Source organism: Musa acuminata, unplaced genomic scaffold (assembly GCF_036884655.1).
Source record: "Musa acuminata AAA Group cultivar baxijiao unplaced genomic scaffold, Cavendish_Baxijiao_AAA HiC_scaffold_1104, whole genome shotgun sequence".
In the NCBI taxonomy this organism is placed as follows: domain Eukaryota; kingdom Viridiplantae; phylum Streptophyta; class Magnoliopsida; order Zingiberales; family Musaceae; genus Musa; species Musa acuminata.
The window spans coordinates 94,995-116,362 of NW_027021317.1; the positions used below are offsets into that span (position 1 = coordinate 94,995).

The following is a 21,368-nucleotide window of genomic DNA, read 5'->3' on the forward strand; positions in this document are numbered from 1 at the left end:
AGCCCCACATGTGGGGCCCTTCTCTGTAGATGGAAGCCCTCTCTTTCTTGGATGATTTTTGTTTTTATCGATCTAAACAATCCAAAGGAAATTATGTGAAATAACAATAATTCGATCTATATAATTATCACAATGTTTCTACGGTTTCATCATATTTTATTTCACATATGCTGGATATGTTATCATTTCTTTTGTTCCCACTTGGGGTTGCTTCATGAATCAATTTCCTAAAGAGTAATTGCAGTGTCATCGTCACATCGACAGCCACGTTTTAGCTTAAACACCAACTCTCTCTTTACTTTTACGAGCAGATGACGCCTTCCTTAGTTGCAGTAATCTATTCGAGTCTTGTTTCTAAAGAAATGTAGACGCAACACCGAAACTTACTCATGCTTTCGAACTTCCATATATTCCAACTACTGCTTAGTTGTTGTTCCTTCGTATAATATGAAGAGCTCAGAGCTGTTTCCAAAGCGCACCTTCTTCCACACCAAGCTGTACCTCCTTATTCAAAGGGATTTAGATCTCCGAGATCGAGAAAAGAAGAACAGGAAAGCCATTTCAAACTGGGTCGAACTTCCACAGGAAGTTTCATGTAGAGGTTGGCCAGTAATGAGCTGTTCGTATTCTGATTCCAGAATAAATGTTTACTGTCAATGAAAGCTTGGAAAGAAGTGCATAGAATAGGTGATGGGTACCGGAAACCAATAAGGTAATGGGGTTTGAGCGCTTCCATCAGAGCGCCCATGTGCTTGCTTCTGGGTGCAAGAGTACTTAGAAGCTGTTCCCAGCTCTCTCAGCCTCTCCAGGATCGAGCTACGAGATGTATCCCTCGCACTCCCCTCATCTCCATGACAAATATGGCATGACGATCCCCGTGCCGGTGCCACCGGAAAGCCACAGCTCCCCTTACACCCCTGCAGCCATGCCCGGCCGAGCCCGCGGCAGCATCACTCCATGGTCGACCGGTCTCTGCCACTGCATGGATGATCCAGGCAACTGTAAGAATACATATCCATCTTGTATCTGTTTGCTTCGGGTTCCATCTTTCGAGTTCCTCACTGCGGTCTCTTTCTTCTGTGTCTTCTCCAGGTCTGGTCACATGCTTATGCCCTTGCATCACTTTCGGACAGATAGCTGATATTGTTGATGAAGGCACTTGCTGTAAGATCTCATTCTTTCTACACTACTCCCTCTAATTTGAGCCTCTAAACGAAGAAGAAACGAGAGAGAATGAAAACGTTGATCCTGCTCTGCTCTCTGCGTGCACAGCTTGTGTAGCTAGTGGGACGGTGTACGGGCTGCTCTGCCTCACCGGCATGGCGTGCTTGTACTCCTGCTTCTACCGTTCCAGAATGAGAGGACAACACGACCTGGAGGAGGGTCCTGTTCCCGACTGCCTCATCCATTGCTGCTGTGAGCCCTGTGCTCTGTGCCAGGAGTATCGCGAGCTCAGGAACAGGGGCTTCGACATGGGTATCGGTGAGTGTTGCCTGCCCCTTCGCACCACAGTCTTCTCCGCAGCATCGTCGATCGACTAACTCGCGTGTTTGTGTGCTGTGTGTGAAGGATGGAGAGCGAACATGGAGAGGCAGAGGCGTGGAGTCATGCTTGCTCCTGCCATGGGAGCTCCTGCAATTGGTGGCATGAGAAGATGAATGCAAACTTCGTCAACGTTTTGAGTTTATTGCTATGTATCTCTTTTTCTTATGATATGTATGAGGTTTACGAAGCAATAAGTACACGGAACATTGGCGAATATGGTGATGGATGTTCTTCTCTGATCATACAACAATATAAATCAATCGACGTAGTAGCAGAATATTACATCAGATGAAATATACACACATAATTATTTCCTAACGCAGATAGGGTCATCGAACATGTAAAGGATGATGCTGCACTCTATACGTAATATGAATTATTGGGGATTGAATGTGGCTTGTATGTCACTTATCACAACATAGCCAAAAATAGAGATCGTCAATCGACATGGTTGGCATGTGCGAACGATACATAAAAATAGTAACTAATCCGATCCGAAATTGTTCGAATTCAATCCGATTTCCCCCAATTCTTAAACCCGACCCGACGTGGATTGGTCTAAGGGGAACATTTCTTGATCGGACCAGGACGGACGAATCATCACCGCTCCTGTTGCTTGTGTGACTTAACGAACGATTGAGATGCGGGAGCGGAGTGACTATTTCTAAGTACCTTTGGAGAGGATCCTTCAGTACAATAGACTTCGAGTCCAAACCCGCTCGAGCCCTCTTTTGCACTACTATTACTCTGCTCCAATGGCGAAGCCCATTGTTGCGTGAGTCGAAATCCACAAGCGAGAGCAAGGAGGAGGAGGAGGAAGAGGAGGAGAATGGCTCCTCTCGCACCCAAGACCGGGGACGCAGTCTTTGCCAGCGTCGATCGCGTGGTAAGGTCGATTCAACCCTCAAGAAATTGCGGTCAGAAAACCCTAACCGGCGATTATTGTTGCCCTAATTCTTCTGTGCCTGTTCCGTTGATGTGGTGTCGACGATGATCTTGGCAGAATGCGGAGCTGTTCACCCTGACGTACGGGGCGATGGTGCGGCAGCTCCTCACGGATCTGGAGGAGGTCGATGAGGTCAACAAGCAGCTCGATCAGATGTATGAGAATGTCTTCCCCTTCCTTCCACCCTCGTCTTGATCTTGTTTGCTTTGCCTTCCGTCTTCATGAGGGAAATCTGCGAATGAACTTGGCGATCTTGTGAACTTTAATCTTCGATCACAAGATCTACCTTTGGTTGTTATAGGTATTTGTTGGTAGGTGGAAAGCTCGACTCAAGAATCGATGTCTCGTGCGTCGGTTGTTGATTCTTGTTCGCTGCATTAACGTGCAGTGTAGTTTGGTGGGTCAATTTTTCTGTCGGTTCCTCCCTCTTCTTCGTTCGTCTCTCTGCTGTCCTCCACCATCGTCATCTCTCTTCAATCGTTATTCTTCTCCCTCTTCTGTTAATGCAGTGGCCTTATCTGAAACCAATAGCTTTAGGGCATATAAGTGGTATGAAATAATTTTAATTGGAAGCTGCAATAGTCGCTTAGAGGTCATCGATCTTGATGATCTATGCTCATTTGTAGCAAAACTAAAATTTAATACCCAAGTCAACTTTAACATAATGGCACACAAAAAAGATAATATGTTACACAAGCACAAGTTATTACCCGAAAAGAGCATCTGATTAAGATACCAAAGACGAGGAGGGGAAAAATTGAATAGAATTTGGGAAATGATGTTTGAGCCTATGAGGTACAAGGAATTAACCTATCAGAAGAGGTAGAGAGAACCAAAATTTGCTGTGTACTAAGACCAAACTTTGTCGTGTAATTTGTTTCTATTTTAGAAGATAGCTCATGCACACAACCGTTCTTGGTCATACTGCCCCATTAGTGGGTAGACCAACTGATTTGCTTAACAGATATGATCTATAATCTATCAGTGATTTTCCAGCCTGATATTCTCTGACTTCCAAATGAATTTATGCTAGTTCTGGTTCTAAAGTAAATCCTCTTTATATTTTTCTTTATTGGAATCAAGTCATATTTATCTTAACCTCCTATTTGTTAATATTTTACTTGATGCATTTCTCATGTCTCAAATTATTGCATGTTGTGCAGGGGATACAACATTGGAGTTCGGTTGATTGATGAATTCCTAGCCAAGTCCAATGTATCTAGATGTGTTGACTTCAAGGAGACAGCTGATGTAATTGCAAAGGTGCTTCTTTTAGTTTTATTCTTACTTTTTGTACATGCTTCAATATTTAAATGACAGCTATAACCCATAGATCAATCAATGATGCAGATTATGTCAGCTCTTAAAATTCTGATTTTTTTTGTTAATGATCAATAGATATTCAATATCTAATGTACCCGAGCTTCAACTTGATGCAACTACAGTTGATTGCTGAAGTAATATATCAGTCTTTCCTCAATTCCACTCTAGAGTTTTGCCACCCCTGGCTGCTTCAGAATATATTTATCACCAATTCTTTTGACAAGGGTAAATCATTCTTGTAAAGTCATTTTAGATGTACATTAAATGCTTACATGACCTAAGTTGTCAAGTTATTAAAAGATCAGTCCAAGGCACACACTGTTAACGTTCTCAAAGGATATTTACTTACATCCTTTCTCCTTCTGTATTTTCATCTTTCCCAGCACTGTTGATGGATTTTTATATAAATTTCCTGTCTTCAAGTCAGTGCCCTTTTGAAATATCCGATATCTGTCTAACTATTCCAAAAATTATTTGGATTAGATGACCTGTTGTGATGATTTCATACTAAAAAGTAGTAATCTGTCCATGCATGTATGCATCCACATAAGCCCATGATTGTGTAAATATTCCGTATGTACATGTTAACATATATAAACAGGAGTGAGAGTGAGTAATAGATGTTGGTCTATATGCATAGCCAAGCATGGGTATCTTGTTTCTCTTGTGTGAAAGTTATGCTTATAGGGCCTTTCATGAATCTGCATTTACCTCTTGTCCCTTTAGCTGAAAATGTAGTTCTTATTGGTCTATAGGATGTTATTACAACTTCTCTTATTGTTGCAGATGAAGAAAATCAACAATTTCTTAGATTTTGTTTTGTTGAAGTTTTGATCATTTGCCTAACAATTTCTTGGATTTGGAACAAAATAATGTTTAGTGACACCTTTTTCGACACCCAACTTGACACAATCACTGAAACCGTAGAGAAACACATAAGAAATGAGTTATAGGTTACTATGTCCCTCTAAACCATGAAAATTGAAAATTAGCAAATATGTCCACACAATTGGCTCTGTTAGTACACATCTTGTCAAATCATGGTTAAAGAGACTTGAATTAAGCTCAAATGGGATAATTAAAAATGGTAAAATAAAGTTGCCCTTGGACGTATGATGGCGTATCTAAAAAGGTAACAAACTTCCACTTGGAGGGAACAACGCCAACGACAGCTAACTGGTTTTCAGGAGCATTTGTGAAAGATCCATACCACCCAATTGGAGGAGAGATCTCACACAAACCAGGAAAATTTTTGAAATGATTTTGACCATTTTGATCACATACTTCCCCATCACTGATTGATCATTTCTGTTACATGTAATTGAATCTAAAACCAAGTTGAGAGAGCACTACGATTTGCAATCATACATAAAGAAAAACCATCAGATGTTGGGTAAAGATTCGTACATACTCTCGTAAAGAATTTATTAGCTACTTAAAGTGCTTATATGTAGCATCTCTCTCAAAAACCTCTAATCTATCATAAATACCTCTTTTAGGGGCATTGTGAAAATATATGTTTGTTTCTTCAGATATATTGCTGAAATTTGTTTTTAGTTTATTTTTTGTTGGGTTCCATATGTATGTAATGAATATGGCACTGGGTTCCAAAAGAAATGAACTTATTTTGTTTCATGAAGAAATGTCATTGAGCAATTAGTTACATCAAGAATGAGAGTACTTGTTAGTAATCAACTTTAGATGAAACTGTATGCCATCCATTGTACTCGGTGCTATTTTACTAAATAGTTAATAAATAATAACTTGGCTTACCTAACAAGCAACCTAGAGTGACTGAGCTCGAGTCCCAATGTGGTCAACACACATATGCAGATAAAACATAATGACTATGTTAAAAGATTTACTTAGTTATTTGTAAGTATTTGCATTTTTGCAGTCTTAAGGTGCATTTTTGTTTGTGTAAAGTTCATCTTTTGCCACAAGCAAAACCATTGTCAACAATTCATTGTTTCCGAGTACTTGAGTCGGCTACATGGATTCTTCTCCACCTTTATTTCTGATAGAAGTAATATCATTCTTTGATTCGAGAGTTATCAAATCCTTTTTCTTGTTTCTTACAAAGACTTCTTTAACTGTGCTCCTGTTGGCCCCACTTTTTTTTTTTTATCGGGTCAGCTTGCTTTGTGAGCACATTTTTTGAGAGGTTATATTTTGCCACATTGCATAGTCAGTTTCTTCTTTGTTTAGTTGTTTGTTCCTTTTCCAGCATATCCACCTTTACTAATATGATCTGCAACATTTCATGAGTTATCTGATTTAGATTTAAATTTTCCTGAACCAGGTTGGTTTCAAAATGTTCTTAGGGATCACTGCATCAGTTACCAGTTGGGATGCTGAAGGAACAAGTTTCAGCCTTGTTCTGGAGGATAATCCCTTAGTAGACTTTGTTGAGCTTCCGGATACTTGCCAAGGTCTTCATTACTGCAATATCTTGAGTGGAGTTTTACGAGGAGCACTGGAGATGGTTGGTTGTCCCTTTCTTATTCACTTCTCTTGTTGCAACTCCTTTTAATTAGATATTACATGATCGTGACCCACAGGAAACTTCCTTATTAGCATGATCCTAGATATTCTTTCATAGGGATGTACACAAAACTGATTTTGCATCCGCACAAAATATCTTTCTACTAGATACACCATGCTACATAAATAGTTTTCCACCATCAAGTATTGGCCACTAGTAATTTTGCTATGTGCTAAGATGAGTTTTATCATCCTGTTCCTTCTTATTTACTTCTCTTGTTTTAAACTTATTTAACTAGATATTATATGATCATGACCCACATGCAACTTCCTCATTAACATGATCCTGGAAATTCTTTTACAGGGCTGCACGCATAAAACTGATTTTGCATTTGGCATAAAGTATCTTTGACTCCTAAGTAGTATTCCGCCATCAGCTATCAACTGCAAACAATTTGCTATATGGTAAAAATGAGTTTTTGCTTGTTTCAGGTGTCGATGAAGACTGAAGTCACTTGGGTTCGGGATATGCTGCATGGGGACGATGCATATGAGCTCAGGGTGAAACTTTTGAAGCAAGTGCCTGAGGAGTACCCTTATAAAGATGACGAGTAAAATGGATATGGATATGCTACGGCAATGATTCGAGGAAAGACCTTCTGTTTTGTTTTGCTCTCGTGAGATTATCTTGCTTTACTGAAAGAGCCATGTTACTCTATATACCAACATATTGCTTAGTCTCTTTGACTTATTTTAAGTTTCCTCCATCTTAAAAATTAACCGTCCATTTGGAAAGATGAACGGTTGACATATTTTGCAGGCTTTTGATCCGTTTATTGCCTCTCCAATAGAAATGCTATTTTAGGGATGTGCGAATGAGGTCGTCAATTAAAGTATCCGAACCGAATGGAACATAATATAGTCACGTACTGTGTGTGTGTAATATATATATATATATATATATATATATATATATATATATATATATATATATATATATATATATATATATATATCACGTGTTGTATGTGTTGTATGCTTGTAAATGTGATAGGCGTATATAAGATGTAATCGTGTCTGGCGTGCGTATTAATTCCGTGAGAGATCGAATCATACCTATACAGCTGTGTAGAAACGAAGAGGTTTCTCATCCTTCTTTGCTGCTGCCAGTATATGTTCAGCCCCGGCGGGTTTCAAAGTGAGGTGGTGGTACTCTTGTAAAGAGCGAAGCAAGTTTCCGTTGCCAGCAGGTGGGTCTCATGGAGTCGATCATCCATCCACTCCATCCGAGTGGATCTCTAAGATATGTGCACCAACTAATTGTTCTTTAGAACGTAGAGTCTTATATTTTAAAATTTATATTGATATATTTATAATTATAAAAAAAAATCTAGATTTATTTATTCTAACAATATTAGTTTTATCGATCGAAATATAAAAATAAATACTAAAAAAATAATTTTAATATTTGATGACAGACGATATCGATGGTGGTGGATGACATCGCTAGCATCAGTGCCAATATAGTTGCCTAACCGCATAAGATCCACTCTCACCGTAATGCCACACACATCCATGAGGAGTGCGTCATCGACCTCATTGACACTTGCCCCACATTGCTCTGCATTTGCATTAAAGTTGCTATAGTGACAGCTATGTTGACGTTGACGCAAATGGTGGTGGTCACTATGACGTCTACGGTGAAGATGGTGATCGCCTCGTCGCTAACCACTTGGGCGGATCCCAGCCTTGACTCGTAGATAAGGTTGCTGGAGCTCCTACTGCTCCCCCACAGTTGCATTAGTTCCGACATCACCTCTTGTTGAGCGACTCTCTCATCGCTTTGCATTTGCGTCGACATCAACACAGAGGCAACATCGACGCAGATGCAAAGCGATGTCACTTTACATTTGTGTTGACGCTGATGTCGAGTGGCACTACTCTATTTGCATCGACATTGATGCAAATACCAAGAGGCCCTTTCATTGCTCGATAATTGCATTAACACAAATGTAGATGCCAAGAGGCAACTTGGCAAGAGGTGGTGCCAGAACTAATGTGGCAACGAGAGGAGCAACAAGAGCTCCAACAACCTAGTATTGGGTCGAGGTTGGAATCCACCCAATGGGTCAGCAGCAAGGCAGCTACCATCTTCACTATAGATGCCACGACGATCACCACCATCTACGTTGATGCCAACGTAGTTGTCGCTCAGCAACTGCATCAGCATCGACGCAGATACAAAGCGCGTGCGGGGGTGGGTGGCAATTAGGTCGGTGGCATGCTCCTCGTAGAGGCAAGAGGTGACCATGCAATTGCATCGGCGTTGACGCTAACGGTGCTACCATCCTTCATCGATGTCGTCTGCCATCGAATATTAAAATTATATTTTTATATTCTATTTTCATATTTTCATCGATAAAATCGATATCGTTAAAATAAATAAAACTAAATATTTTATTTTCGTAACTACAGAATGTCAAGAAAAAGTATAGATACTAATTACAATAGTATCAAATTAGCCCTCGTCATCGCCATCCATATATTAGTGATGCTCGGCGCCGCTCACCGACGCGGCCAAACTCCGAGTCAGACTCAACGCGAATGAAACTCACCCGCCATCCCCTTATCCGCCCTGCCTAAAACAATCCCACGATTCTATTACATGTAACGAAAAGACAAGAAATTGCTTCGAACAACAGAACAACATATTTGCACAGCTCATAACTAAAAACCAAAGCTGAGCCCATCATCCTGTAGCTCGGCCCACAAATCCATCAACTCCTGCCCCAAATGTTGGTCCGTTTCGTCCTCTTCCCATTGCATTCCAAACTGCTGTTCCTGTAGGTGAATCGTGGAAGACAGCGAGATGGGTTGGGTAGTCACCAGAGGTTGCTCCTCCTGGATGGGGAAATTGAGCTTCGCCCGCGGCCCGCGGAACTCGATGGCGGCCGCATCGTAGGCCCGCGCCGCCGCCTCCGCCGTGTCGAACGTCCCCAGCCACTTACGCACCGCCCGCCTCGGGTCCCGGATCTCCGCCGCCCACTTTCCCCACGGTCGCTGCCGCACGCCCCGGTACCTGTTCTCCTTCTTCTCCCCCCTCCTCTTCCTCCTCACCACCTTCCTCTTGCCATCGCCGCTGCCCTCCGACACCACCGGAGCCGGCGGACCCGCATCTCCATCCGCAGCGAAGACGGAGGAGTCGCAGCCCAGGCATCCGCCGATGCCGCACATCCCACAGGCGCCTGCCTGCGGGAGCTCGGGTGGGTTGCCGCCAACGACGCGGAGCAATGCGGCGACCATCGTGTAATGCTCCTGCTCGCGGGAGACGGGGCAATAGGATGAAAGGAAGGACGGCTTACGTTCATTACGACTCCGCAGGTTTGCGACCATCGTAGTGCGTTGATGGAGATCGGGGTGCAGCTGCTATGGGAGTGTAATATGTAGTTGTTGAGGAGTTGCAGGAAGACGAGGCTTGGGTAGGCGCGATGTGGGCGATATATAAAGGATCTGTGGAACGTGGGGTGGCGCCAGCTCAGGCTCACGCGGGGTCGATACGGTGGCGGGTATGCACGTGGGTAAATCGTTTGTTTGGCGGCATTCACCACGTGGAGGACGCGACGGAGACGCAGGTGCCAGCGTCAGAAAAATGGATGGATGACGTCATTAGGATGCGGGAAACAGCCACTCGGGAGGCTTCACGGTTGGACTCGGTCAGACACAGCAAGGATGACACGGTTTCGGGTCGGACTTGGTTTTGATATCAAATCTATAACCCGTTATCTACGGATTTCGGACTCGTACAGATCTAAATAAGCCCCAAAATTCCAGATTGGGTTTCGGATTCGATACCTTTCCTTGGGACATGTACTACTTACTCTAAGAACACAAAAGCGGGACAATTGAATGCCACGATGACATGTTTACATTATAGATTTAGATAAATTAATTATCATTAAATTATAGTTTAATTATCACTAATTGTGTGATTTTTGATCAATGGGTACGAGATTGACCAATTAGTAACGGCTGACATGGACTTTGACTGGTATACTACGGTTGACATGGCAGCCACGGGAGAATCCTGCGGTTTCCACGCTTTTCCGAGGACAAAAGTCGACGCCTGTGTTAATACCCCACTAGAAGCGACCCGATTCGTCGTCGGCTACGAGTCAAAGCCACAAATCTATTATTGCCAGCTCAGCTTTGGAAAGGGCGGATTGACCGACCAAATGGAATCTGGCCAGAATCATTCATGGATCCGATCCAGTCTCAAAAGCGAGCACCGATATCAGTCGATCTGATTCCCTATATATATTCATGTAAAATCCAAAATTAGATGTTGTGTTCTAACCTGCAAATCTAAGTAATAAAATTGCAAGAAAAGCTTAAGTTCAATCCAGATGTTGGATGCCACATTTTCCATGAAGACAACCTCATGTTAACATTTCATACTGTCGGAAAAAGAAGAACTACTCGAAATGTTGTCACTTTGCTGCAAAACTAAGTTGTAATCCATATTAGACAGCATTGTTTGAAGTCCATCCATATCTTGATAAGAATTGCAGAGTAAGAGTACACAAACATAACCTAGATAAGTTTCTTTTTCTGGAAGTAACTCTTCAGGTGCCACAACTGCAAGATGGAGACTACAATGCAAACCCCAAGGGACATGATACTAAACCATGCAACCCTTGAGTTGGTCCGCTCGCTCACCTCCCTCATCTCAGCTTCCCTGAAAGAAAGAAAGAAAAAGGAAAAAAATCACAAATTATCTGAGCAGATTGTAATCCATAGTTTGCATGGAACCTCAGCTTTTTTAAGTACCTGGACTTGAGATAAAGCAAATTCTCATGGATTGCCTGCACAGCTGCTTCTAATTTTGTCAGCTCTAGCTCGACACCCTAAATTTAGCAAATTTTTGTCACAAAGATAATGCATCTCGACTTGGAATTGAACATAATCGAATCAGGTGGACGAGGTAATTTATATTTACAAGTGCTCACCTCAATCTTTTCTTTTTTCGCAACAGAATCCCAGTCCTTTGCTGCAATTCCAATCTTCCAGTCAAGGCTAACACTCGTGTCTACTCCTTTGTCACCGCTATCTACCCAGAAACAAGCCAGGTAGTTGCCAGCCTCAGTAGTTGTGAACGCAAACTGACCTGCTGTAACATGTTCTTTGTGATGAAGCGTATTTCCATAAGGTGATGTGACCTGCACAAGAGCAACTCACTCAACAACGGTCCAAATATACGTCAGACTACCAGTATTACGAGTAATATATACAATTTCTGAGGCCTCCCTTGATCCCAACTTCTTGGTTGTGTTAATCAAGGACAAAATAAGGAGGGTTGATAAGCTCCGATCTACAAGGAATAGCAGCAAGTGGGATCATGTGAGAATAATATTGGTCCTTGGATATGAACTCCTTTTCCATTGTTTCAGTTTTGCTTGAATCTGAGAAGAAGACAGAAGTCAAAGGATTCTTGGAATGTGAATCCTTTTCAATGTGTTTCTTTGTTGCTTGAATCTGAATAGAAGACAGAAGCCTACCTCCTAATTCTTAACATCCCATATTCCCATGTCATCGCCTCCCCATGACAATTAATGTGGGCCCCATGGTTCCACATAAAAGATTAATAGCTCCAAACATTCGAACAAACATTTCATCTACAATTCAGAACTTTGAGTCTCAGACAGTGAAGTTAGCTTATCATGCCATGATGGTGGATGCCGTGAGATAGATCACCGAATAAGTGCATATTCATCAAAAGAGAATAGCAATGATGTATGGATACTTCGACTGCTTGCAGTGACTATATCTGCTACATCTCAAATATGACGCAAGATACTTCTTGGGTACACGTTGAATAATTCCTTGCTGCAACCAACTTCTATTAAATAACCATAGGGGAAAATGGGATAGTTCTACTAAGATTGGTATATCTCAGCCCCCCCAAAGAAAAGACCATTATTCTGATCCATATATACCCTCTAGATATTTGAATGGTGACTAAACTAATCACAATCGCATCTATCCTTTGGGTACTTAGGTATTCTTAAGTAACTTTTCTGCATCTTTAAAGGATCTTTATTACAGAAAAGGATATGTAATGCAAACAAAGAATGGTAACAAATGTAAAGATACTGCTAACAGAAGATAACACTGCTCTAAGTTCAATATTCAACTTCAGTTGAAATTTACAGCTTGCCAACAATGATAAAAGGCAATAATATCTACAAATATACTGTCAACCAACAAGGAGATTAAGTGCTCTAGGGAGATTATTTTCTGGCTAAAGAAAATATCTTCATGCAGGTGAGCATATTGACTCCAATGAGTCTAACCACATTAGCATAGCCTCAGTAATAGAATGAAGCTAGCTATTCATAATGCAAAAAAGAGGAACCTTAGGTTCAATGAAGTATATCTTAGCAAACTTCTTAAGGTTCAATCTATTTAACAAATGAAGAAACTCATTATTCTGTGTGCAACACATAATAGGAATGGAATTATAGGAGTGTTATAAGATGCAGTGTGTTAGAGATAGCTCCGATTGCATATGAGCGAAGCGAAGACCATCTGTGGGGCTGGGACATATGCCACAAAAACATTTTAGTCGCTAGTTCGAAAAGGTTAGTGGATGAGAGAAGGGAACATCATCTATGGACCTAAGACATGCCACAGAAACCTTGTAGTCCACAAATAAGGAAAGGTAAGCAGATGAAACTTCAAGATTTCAGGGGGAAGAGAGAGAGAGAGAGAGAGAGAGAGAGAGAGAGAGAGAGAGAGAGAGAGAGAGAGAGAGTACAATCCAAAAAACAAAGGTAGATATAATAAGCATGTAGGCCTTGATAAAGATAAACTAAGGGAAAGATCATGTAGCCAACTCAAGTAGTTGGAAACAAAATCTTTTGCCATAGTTGGAAGATATCTATGAAAAGATTCCTAACTAAACTCTAACCACTTTCTAAAACTATACATATCATTTATGGAGTTATATTTTTGTGCTTAAGCTTGGAAGGTGACAACACCAAAGTACTTCTGTAATGGATGATAACATCGAGTAGTATTATAGGTTAATCAACTAGGGGCGATGCATGAATGTTTGAATCAAGCAAAAAAGTCAGTTGCTGTGAGTGTTTAAGACTGCCTTCATCTAGTTCTCCCACCCTGTATGCACGATAAAGGCTACATATATATATCTAACCCTCCTTTTTTTTCTAAATGCAAAGTGAAAAGGTCACTCTCTGTATATATGAACAGCCCTAAGATATTCATTTTTGGGAACCTTGTCCATTGGGCTCGGCTTCATCCATGCCCAGGTGCACCAAGTGCATATATCTTCTTCGAACCCTAACCACACATTCTTATACCTTCAAGCAAATTAAACATGTAATTTGCCAAAAAGTAGACAAGAAATATTTTATGATTCATTATAAGTTAAATTCTACTAATTTGGCATACATGTTAGCCTATGAAATTTTCCTCAATGAAACATTTAATGAACCCAGCATGTGCACCAACCTTGCTATCGAACAATTTACAGGTTGCAGCCATAATTTGATGTTTTATTCCAGTACTCCTGAGCTGAACCCAAAAGTTGATGCAAAGAAGGGCTCAGCATACTCCAGCTATTCTCCTTCACACATTACATGCTCACGGTTTCCACGACTGTAACAAGTTCAACCAAACCCTAGAAACTCAAAATCCAAACTTTAAGAGCTCAAAAGTCAAATCTTCTGGATCTGTTTCGAGCGATCTAAAAGCCATTTCCATCTCCTTCACTCTGGTATTCTAATAAGACCTCAATCATCTCATATATCATTCCTTATTGATGAGAAAGAAACTCCAATCTAACAGATCAAAAAGATCGACCTCGATAGAAACCTAAGTTTCAAGTCGAATCCCAAGCTCTTATTCCCAATCAAGAACCAAACAGAACAATAGATCTGAAGTATTAGAGGAGCAGACCTTGGCGGCGATGGTGGGGAGGCCACCCTCGGCGTGGCCCTCATGGACGACGGCGTAGTCGGCGAGCACCACCACGTTGGGTTGTATCTCCTCCGAGACGCACTTAGTGCCGGAAGCCGGCAGGTTCAGCCACACCCCGGCCGCCCCCGGCGCCACCGTCAGCAGTAGCAGCGGCAGCAGCACGGCGAGCCGCAGGAGCACCGCGCTGCGCCGCCTCATCTCGACCTCCCTTCTCCCCAACTCAGCTTCTCCCCTTTCTTGTCTTAAAAGCAGAGTATTATTATATGACGACTCATTCAAGTGCTGTCGGACCAAAACACCAGTGTTCGAATCACTACATAAATATTGTAATAAATAAAAATGGTAAAAATTAAAGAAATTAACCCCCAAAAAAGAGGAATTTGTTCGGATAAAAAATGTGATTAGGGCAAAATTTTACTTTTCCCTTCAACTTGGCATGCAGATAATTAAAAAATATTTCTCTAATTATTTAACAGGTAGGAAACCTCTGCTTAGTATAATTTTTTCTCTCTCTTTTATCCCGACTCTTATGTTATGCTTGAACGAAGAGATCAATATCAAAACTTCGAGAGTTCAAAGATCTTAATTGGTGAAAATTTTATTTCGATATATCAAGAGCTCTATTTTGATCCCTTAAGAGCTTCACCTCGATACTTAAATACTACTTCGATAATTTAACTCCAATTCGACTTATTGACACCACAAGTCGGATCAATACACTTTCATTTCGGGCATAGACCTAATTGTGTCGCCCCTAACGTCTAGTTTAATGACTAACTTTGGAGATAATAAATAAAAATTATTTTATAAAATTTGATAAAATAATTTTATTTTATAGAATCTTATTTTAATTAATAAAAAAATATCTAGATCTAATTATTTTTCACATAAAATATATGTAAGATTCAAATAGTATATAAATCAATATTCTCTTCGCTAATATATATAAAACCTTTATTTGATGGTAGTGTACCTGATTCACTTATTTTAGCTTAAAATTTTGAATTTTAATTCTGCAAGTTAACACTTAAGCCACCAACTCACTCATCAAAAATTTAGAACTATAAATCAACAGTGACATCTTGCAAGTTGTAACCATTTAATTATTTTGTTTAAGTGAGAATTTTGAGCAAGAATGACTCATTCTGAGCCTCAATCTTTTAGGTGGTCATAATCCAAGAAAGAGTACACAACTGGATATCCTCCTGTAAGAAAGATCTGAAACATAATTTATTGGCTAAACATTCCCTAGGAAGAACAACTTAAAGAAGAAACTATCAAACAAAGATATGTGAAGTTATACTCGTATTACTATAGAAGACACTGTTGGCCTTCTAAATGTTATCCCTAATTATAGTTTTATGTCTCCAAGGAGAGGCTCCCAATCATTACATATACATTTATGTATGTATGTTGGAGGTTGCTTTGGCAGCTCTTATTCTATGCTTCTGCATGAGTTTGATGGTGGGAAGAGAATGGAGGTTGGCGGTCTTGTTGTTGACAGTTTCCAGGCTGATCTCGGAAGCTATATATTCTGCTATAAGTTTCATTCCAATGCCTCCTAAACAAAGATCAGCTATGTGTTCTTCAATCTTGCAAGGCATTGACCACAGTTTAGGGTGTGTAACATCTGCAATATGTATTGAGCAAGTTGATACTTTCCATTACAAAGCCCAAACCATGCACGTAGAGACAGGTCATAGGTCTTGCACGGACCACGAGGAGTACCCAAGTCAATGAAGAGGAATATGTTTTGGGTGATTGTTGAACCCCCAACTTGATGTTAACCATGCAACAGACCATTCATGTCTTGGTTGACCTGAAATGGAGCCATTAAACATTGCAACGATAAGAAGTTCTCATGTTGTGGTGAGTTAAAGCAACTAAGCGTGATGTATCCTTAGGAATACTCATGTTGTGGTGGTGACAAGGACAGCAGCCTCAGAATTCCATGGCGTTGACTGAGGATACTTGAGTCTTTGGCAGCTGGATGGATCGATGTTTGTCTCCTATAACTCCCCATTGGTTTTGTTTTGATAGATGGAAAATTAGGCTATGGTCATTGACTTCATTGTCTTGGTGGCATCAGAGAGACCGAAAGACAGGGAGGAATAGAGTCTGGGCATCGATTAGAAGAAGAGCATGTCAGTGAAGAGGAAGAGGGAGGAGAGGATGATGCAGATAGATCCGTCCCTGGAGGCAGCAGTAGATGAGGAAAGAGCAGTAGAAGAGGGTGAAGATGGTGGTCGTCTGGTGGAAGAAGAAGAAGAAGACAAGGAGGAAGATAGCCATCGGGAGGAGAGCCAGAAGCCCGTAGATATGATCAAACATGAGGTTATCTCTCTTGTTTTGTGTTCTTCCCTTCTGTTACGTGTTATGATTTGGCTTTTGGAGTTGATGCAGCTGTGCATGTTACAATCTGAGTTGGATCGCGTCAAGGAAGAGAACAAGATGCTGCGAGCGGTGGTCGATCGCAGCCGGAAGAGCTATTACGAGCTACGGATGAGATTTAGAGACATCCTGCAACAGGAACAGCTAAAAGTAATCATTCCCTCCCCTTCACATTCCTCCAATATCCATAGTTCAACTCTCCTGTGAATTCCAGGTTTCTCTTTCGCTTGGAGCAGAGAGTTCTCAAGATCCGAAGATGGTGGGGGCTGATCGAGGCATTGACTCAGACGACGCTACGGAGTTGAGCTTGTCTTTGAGTCTGCAAACACATGCAGATCCACATGAAGGAGTGAATGCGAGGGCGGAGAAAGGTAAGGGTTCGAAAAGCTCGGCACCACTCCAAGATGCGGCCATGATCACGAGTCACAGCATCAATCCAGCCACCAGAAGAACTAGGGTTTCAGTGAGAGCAAGATGCCAAGGGCCTACCGTAAGCTCCTCTTTTACATGCTACCCCAAGTTCATCTTATGGATCCGAGCTAATCCTCTTCCTCCGAGAGATCTTACAGATGAACGATGGATGCCAATGGAGAAAGTATGGGCAAAAGGTTGCCAAGGGGAATCCATGTCCGAGAGCCTACTATCGGTGCACGGTCACACCAGGATGCCCGGTCAGGAAGCAGGTTAGCAGAACTGTTCTTCACGAAGGAGTTGCAGAATTGGTGTGAATCAATCACACTATATGATCTTCCATCGAGCAGGTGCAGCGATGCCTGGAGGACATGTCGATACTGGTGACCACCTACGAAGGAACACACGACCATCCCCTACCTGTTGGTGCAACTGCACTGGCTTCCACAGCAGCAGCAAATCATATGCCAATGAACTTGGCAGATTCCTCATCTTCCATTGTAGGCAGCATACCTAACCGTGTGCCATCAGCTTCCTTCAGCTCTTACCTAGCGAACTCTTCTCCACATCTACCAACCATGGACGGCTTGGCAACTTCTCCCAGCTATTCCTCCAGCATCTTCGGTGGAGGCATCAGCCATGGCTACCCACACTGGAGCAACTTTGGATCAAAAGAATGGGGGAAGTACCAGTAGAAGTAGCAACAAGGTCTGGGTTTAAGATTAGACATGTCATGACCATGTCAGTGTCATGCTACTTGATTCAAGTTCTTTGCTTTGTCATCATGTTTGGCATAGTTCATGAATATTCTGTAATTAGATCTGTCACTATAAAGAAGTTTCTGCAGATTGGAGTTTTGGATTTGAGAAGCACATGAAAAGGCCAGCAAAGTGTTGATAGTGAAGAACTGTAGGTGTTTAGATTAAGAAAATGATTGTAAATATTAGTTGATAAACACTTTTAAGCTTCTATTTGTCAGCTCAAAAGTTTGAGTCAGTTTTCTCCACTGAGTTTGAAATGAAAATACAGTATTAGCATGTTGGACAAAACCTTAAACATATATAAAATCATGTTTACAGGACTAGCTTGTATAATCTAGTGTTTAATCAACTTAGTTTCCCTGTTCTAATGCAATTTGAAGTTTCATAATTAGTAGTCCCAACATCAAAATATTTTTAGGATTTATAAAGCAATGACCACAGTTTGATCCTATAAATCATATGACATCATGTATCATGTGTGATATAATAATTGCATTTTTGTTTTGGAATGCATAATGGATCCCAATATGAAAGATTCATTACTCTCATACCAAATTATCATGTCATATATAAGATAAAAAATCAGATACAATAAACCCCCATACACATCACAAACCTTAGCCTTTGACATAACTTCCTCATTTCCTTTGTATTCTTCTTACAATTAACTCCATCGTTGAAACATAAATATCAATATATCATGTACGATCAACAAGAATGTTTTGAGCTACATGTTAGGTCATGTCAACGAATCATGTCTATTGCACTGACCATCCAATTATGCTTCAATTATGTGTGACAACTGTTAAGGATGTGTCGTGAGTAACTTGGTTCTTGTGTTCATATTCATTCGAGCTATTAAGGTTTCCTTATGTCATGCATCATTTTGACTTTGGGGGATATCCGTAGAAAATTAGTCATTGATTGATAATACAAACAAATAAGAAATGATGTTTTTGGTCAACACATACTGTGTTTTGTTCTTATAAGGCTCGATTGACTTAGACCTAATGTTATGGTCGGTCTCGTGGACTCATCACATGGAGTTGGATGACTCTTTGAACTCTCCAAATTAGGGGTCCAAGTCTTCGTTATGTTGTTTCAAAGTAGGTATTGTGAAATCATCAAAAAATGCAGCTAAGATTGTACATTTTATCCAAGAATTATGGAAAGAAAATTCGAAATGAAATCACAAGGATAGATTATGCACCGAAAGAAAATTTGAACAAGAAATGTGAAGATCCGAGTTGTGTATTTAAAATGGATTAATATCAAATTGTATAATCAAAAGGGCGAGAAGGTCAAAGGCAGACACTTAAAATGAATTAATATGTGTGAAAGATATGTAAGGATTAACATAGAAAATACTAGAGAGGTTAGTACATTCATTCCATAAGTTAATAGTAAATTCATGAGAGATGCAGTATAGTCTTGAACTATAATACTACTGAAGTGGATTAAGGATAGATTAATTTACGACGGTGTGATGGGTATACTCTTTTTCATTTGGGTTTAATTAATTTAAAAATTATTAGCTCTAGTCGTTCCAATACCATTCAGTTTTTTGTCGATATTCATTATTATGTTCGCTCTGATATCAATTTACACAATATAATCTTCTTTACCTTCTCAAGCCTCCTATACACATCGTCATAATTGGATCTCTTTTTCCTACATAAGCCTTTTATCATACTCAATGTTACGTTAGTTTTGATACCAATGATCACAATATGATTCGATAGGATAGTTGATATAATGACTTCGTTGATCCTAAATCACAGGTGTAGATGTTTAAAACAAAGTTAACAATAGTATAATTCTAAATCTTTAGACATAAATAAAATGATCAAGGATATTAAAATAACCGACACAAATGAAACAATATACAGTGGCTCTCTTAATCATATGTAATAATAAAAAAATCCGTATATGGTATCTGCACTTGTGTACATACACATATTTGATATACATGTTCATGCATCCTGTTGTAAATGATTGCCCCATCATTGATTTCCACTAATGAATTTAAATTAATCTTTGTATGGATGCATGTATAGCAGTCCATTGACAGTTTCCATCAGAAGAATCACACTTGCAATTGAGCTTAATTGAAACATATGATACGATCATCTGAAAGCATATGTAATACTTAAGGTTATGCCACTAATAACATCATATAATATGAAAATACATAGTATGCCTTTCGAAAAAAACACAGTATAAACTATTGTTTCCATTGAATAAGTAGAAAATAACTCTGCATCAAAATTATTTTTTAAGTGAGATCACAAGAGTTCTCAGCTTGATTTCTGCAATATACAAAACATGATCCATAGGGAACCTTTAGAAAAGAAGTGAAAAGAAGAAAATAACAATAATAAATCAAATCTACGAAGCTAAAATGTATCTGACCTATAGGTGACTGCTTCCATGGATATTATGCTGCAGGAAAGCAAACGAGAGATCTTCACACTGCGCACTGCCCATCTCTCTCTCTCTCTCTCTCTTCCATTATGCTCGATCTTTGATCTGTCTACATGTTCTATGTAACATGACATGACGTTCCATCAAAACTGCACTACGAAATGTATAAAGAGAGCGGAATCTGTCTTATCTCTCACTTCCTTTCGTCTTCCTTCTCCCAGCATATGACATGTTTACGTGCTTCTTATGTAATCTGATATGGACGTTGGCCAGCGTCTGGAATTCTTGGCCACATGATTGACTTCGTCAGCTTTCAGAAAGGAAAAATATCAGTTGCAAGTATAATCGTTTTTCGAATAGTAGGAAGTAAAAAAAAAAAATTATATTAATTTATATATATATATATATAAGATTTTAAATTACTCTTGAAATTGATCCCTATAGGTTTGAACACTTAAAACTTGGATGATTATGTATATATATATATATATCTCGGTGTTGTTTTGTATGAATGTCAATTTTATTATATAGGAAGACATTCCTCACATTGTTAAGGATTCATCATCTTGATAGATGTCACCCATATGACTAAAGATTTTCTCATAATCTTTTCTATATTTTAAAGAAAAACCTTTGTGCAACAAGTCATAATCTTATCTTCTAACGATCTATATTTGTAGACCTATTGTTTGAAGAAGACTTTGGCTTATTATTAACATATCCTTCTTTCTCTTTAACTTTATTATTACTTTTTTCTTATTTGTAAAAGAAATATCTTTATCTCCCCCTAAAGTAGATGAATTAGATTCTCTCACCATTTAATGAGTTACAGATTCATAAGAAATAAGAAGATTTTTTAATCATAAAAAAAAAATTCTTTTCGATGATCATAAATAATATAACATTTTATTTGTGCATCAGAAATAGATTTATTTGGATCTAAGAGTGATATCTCTAAACATAAATTTTTAATCTTCAACAATGCTAAAAATTTGAGAGATCACGTAGATAGTATTTGTCAAATTATTCTCTAAATAGAGTTATATTCTTTTTGTTGAGCAATGTATCTGATTCAAATCTCTTAT

At 39.7% G+C, this 21,368-nt stretch overlaps 5 protein-coding genes across 6 annotated transcripts; 3 read left to right on the forward strand and 2 right to left on the reverse strand.

Moving 5' to 3' along the window:
• The first annotated feature begins 484 nt into the window (after positions 1-484).
• On the forward strand, positions 485-1,761 carry LOC103986725 (cell number regulator 1). The gene is made up of 4 exons (XM_009404818.3): positions 485-1,001; positions 1,093-1,164; positions 1,273-1,482; positions 1,570-1,761. Exons 1-4 carry the CDS (start codon positions 824-826, stop codon positions 1,656-1,658), a joined length of 549 nt encoding a protein of 182 aa, XP_009403093.2. The 5' UTR covers positions 485-823; the 3' UTR covers positions 1,659-1,761.
• Positions 1,762-2,271: 510 nt separating this feature from the next.
• LOC135584874 (uncharacterized) lies at positions 2,272-7,110 on the forward strand. Of its 2 annotated transcripts, none has more exons than XM_065178077.1 (5): positions 2,272-2,431; positions 2,549-2,646; positions 3,655-3,754; positions 6,117-6,299; positions 6,791-7,110. In XM_065178077.1, the coding sequence occupies exons 1-5, from the start codon at positions 2,375-2,377 to the stop codon at positions 6,911-6,913; spliced, it is 561 nt and encodes a 186-aa protein (XP_065034149.1). In that variant the 5' UTR covers positions 2,272-2,374; the 3' UTR covers positions 6,914-7,110. The 2 variants fall into 2 exon arrangements, with proteins under 2 accessions (XP_065034149.1, XP_065034150.1); XM_065178078.1 differs by having other exon boundaries at positions 2,302-2,436.
• A 1,621-nt stretch (positions 7,111-8,731) lies between these two features.
• Positions 8,732-9,766, reverse strand: LOC135666460 (ethylene-responsive transcription factor ERF071-like). Its single transcript, XM_065178030.1, has one exon. It carries the CDS (start codon positions 9,689-9,691, stop codon positions 9,026-9,028), a length of 666 nt encoding a protein of 221 aa, XP_065034102.1. The 5' UTR covers positions 9,692-9,766; the 3' UTR covers positions 8,732-9,025.
• Positions 9,767-10,771: 1,005 nt separating this feature from the next.
• Positions 10,772-14,543, reverse strand: LOC135666505 (transmembrane emp24 domain-containing protein p24delta4-like). Its single transcript, XM_065178079.1, has 4 exons — positions 14,276-14,543; positions 11,305-11,514; positions 11,126-11,202; positions 10,772-11,033 (listed from the first exon to the last, which is right to left on the reverse strand). Exons 1-4 carry the CDS (start codon positions 14,492-14,494, stop codon positions 10,889-10,891), a joined length of 651 nt encoding a protein of 216 aa, XP_065034151.1. The 5' UTR covers positions 14,495-14,543; the 3' UTR covers positions 10,772-10,888.
• A 1,845-nt stretch (positions 14,544-16,388) lies between these two features.
• LOC103986771 (probable WRKY transcription factor 9) lies at positions 16,389-17,874 on the forward strand. Its single transcript, XM_065178089.1, has 3 exons — positions 16,389-17,177; positions 17,257-17,370; positions 17,449-17,874. The coding sequence occupies exons 1-3, from the start codon at positions 16,944-16,946 to the stop codon at positions 17,791-17,793; spliced, it is 693 nt and encodes a 230-aa protein (XP_065034161.1). The 5' UTR covers positions 16,389-16,943; the 3' UTR covers positions 17,794-17,874.
• The last annotated feature ends 3,494 nt before the right edge of the window (positions 17,875-21,368 follow it).

Bases quoted from the DNA above. Each gene is read 5' to 3' on its own strand.
- LOC103986725 (XM_009404818.3), top strand. From the start codon at position 824: ATGTATCCCTCGCACTCCCCTCATCTCCATGACAAATATGGCATGACG. The intron at 1,002-1,092 runs GTAAGAATACAT...TGTCTTCTCCAG, and splicing joins CATGGATGATCCAGGCAACT to GTCTGGTCACATGCTTATGC. The intron at 1,483-1,569 runs GTGAGTGTTGCC...CTGTGTGTGAAG, and splicing joins GGGCTTCGACATGGGTATCG to GATGGAGAGCGAACATGGAG.
- LOC135584874 (XM_065178077.1), top strand. From the start codon at position 2,375: ATGGCTCCTCTCGCACCCAAGACCGGGGACGCAGTCTTTGCCAGCGTC. The intron at 2,432-2,548 runs GTAAGGTCGATT...TGATCTTGGCAG, and splicing joins TTGCCAGCGTCGATCGCGTG to AATGCGGAGCTGTTCACCCT. The intron at 2,647-3,654 runs GTATGAGAATGT...CATGTTGTGCAG, and splicing joins AACAAGCAGCTCGATCAGAT to GGGATACAACATTGGAGTTC.
- LOC135666460 (XM_065178030.1), bottom strand. From the start codon at position 9,691: ATGGTCGCAAACCTGCGGAGTCGTAATGAACGTAAGCCGTCCTTCCTT.
- LOC135666505 (XM_065178079.1), bottom strand. From the start codon at position 14,494: ATGAGGCGGCGCAGCGCGGTGCTCCTGCGGCTCGCCGTGCTGCTGCCG. The intron at 11,515-14,275 runs GTCTGCTCCTCT...GCTCTTGTGCAG, and splicing joins TCCCCACCATCGCCGCCAAG to GTCACATCACCTTATGGAAA. The intron at 11,034-11,125 runs GTACTTAAAAAA...TCTTTCTTTCAG, and splicing joins TTGCTTTATCTCAAGTCCAG to GGAAGCTGAGATGAGGGAGG.
- LOC103986771 (XM_065178089.1), top strand. From the start codon at position 16,944: ATGGTGGGGGCTGATCGAGGCATTGACTCAGACGACGCTACGGAGTTG. The intron at 17,178-17,256 runs GTAAGCTCCTCT...GAGATCTTACAG, and splicing joins CAAGATGCCAAGGGCCTACC to ATGAACGATGGATGCCAATG. The intron at 17,371-17,448 runs GTTAGCAGAACT...TCCATCGAGCAG, and splicing joins GATGCCCGGTCAGGAAGCAG to GTGCAGCGATGCCTGGAGGA.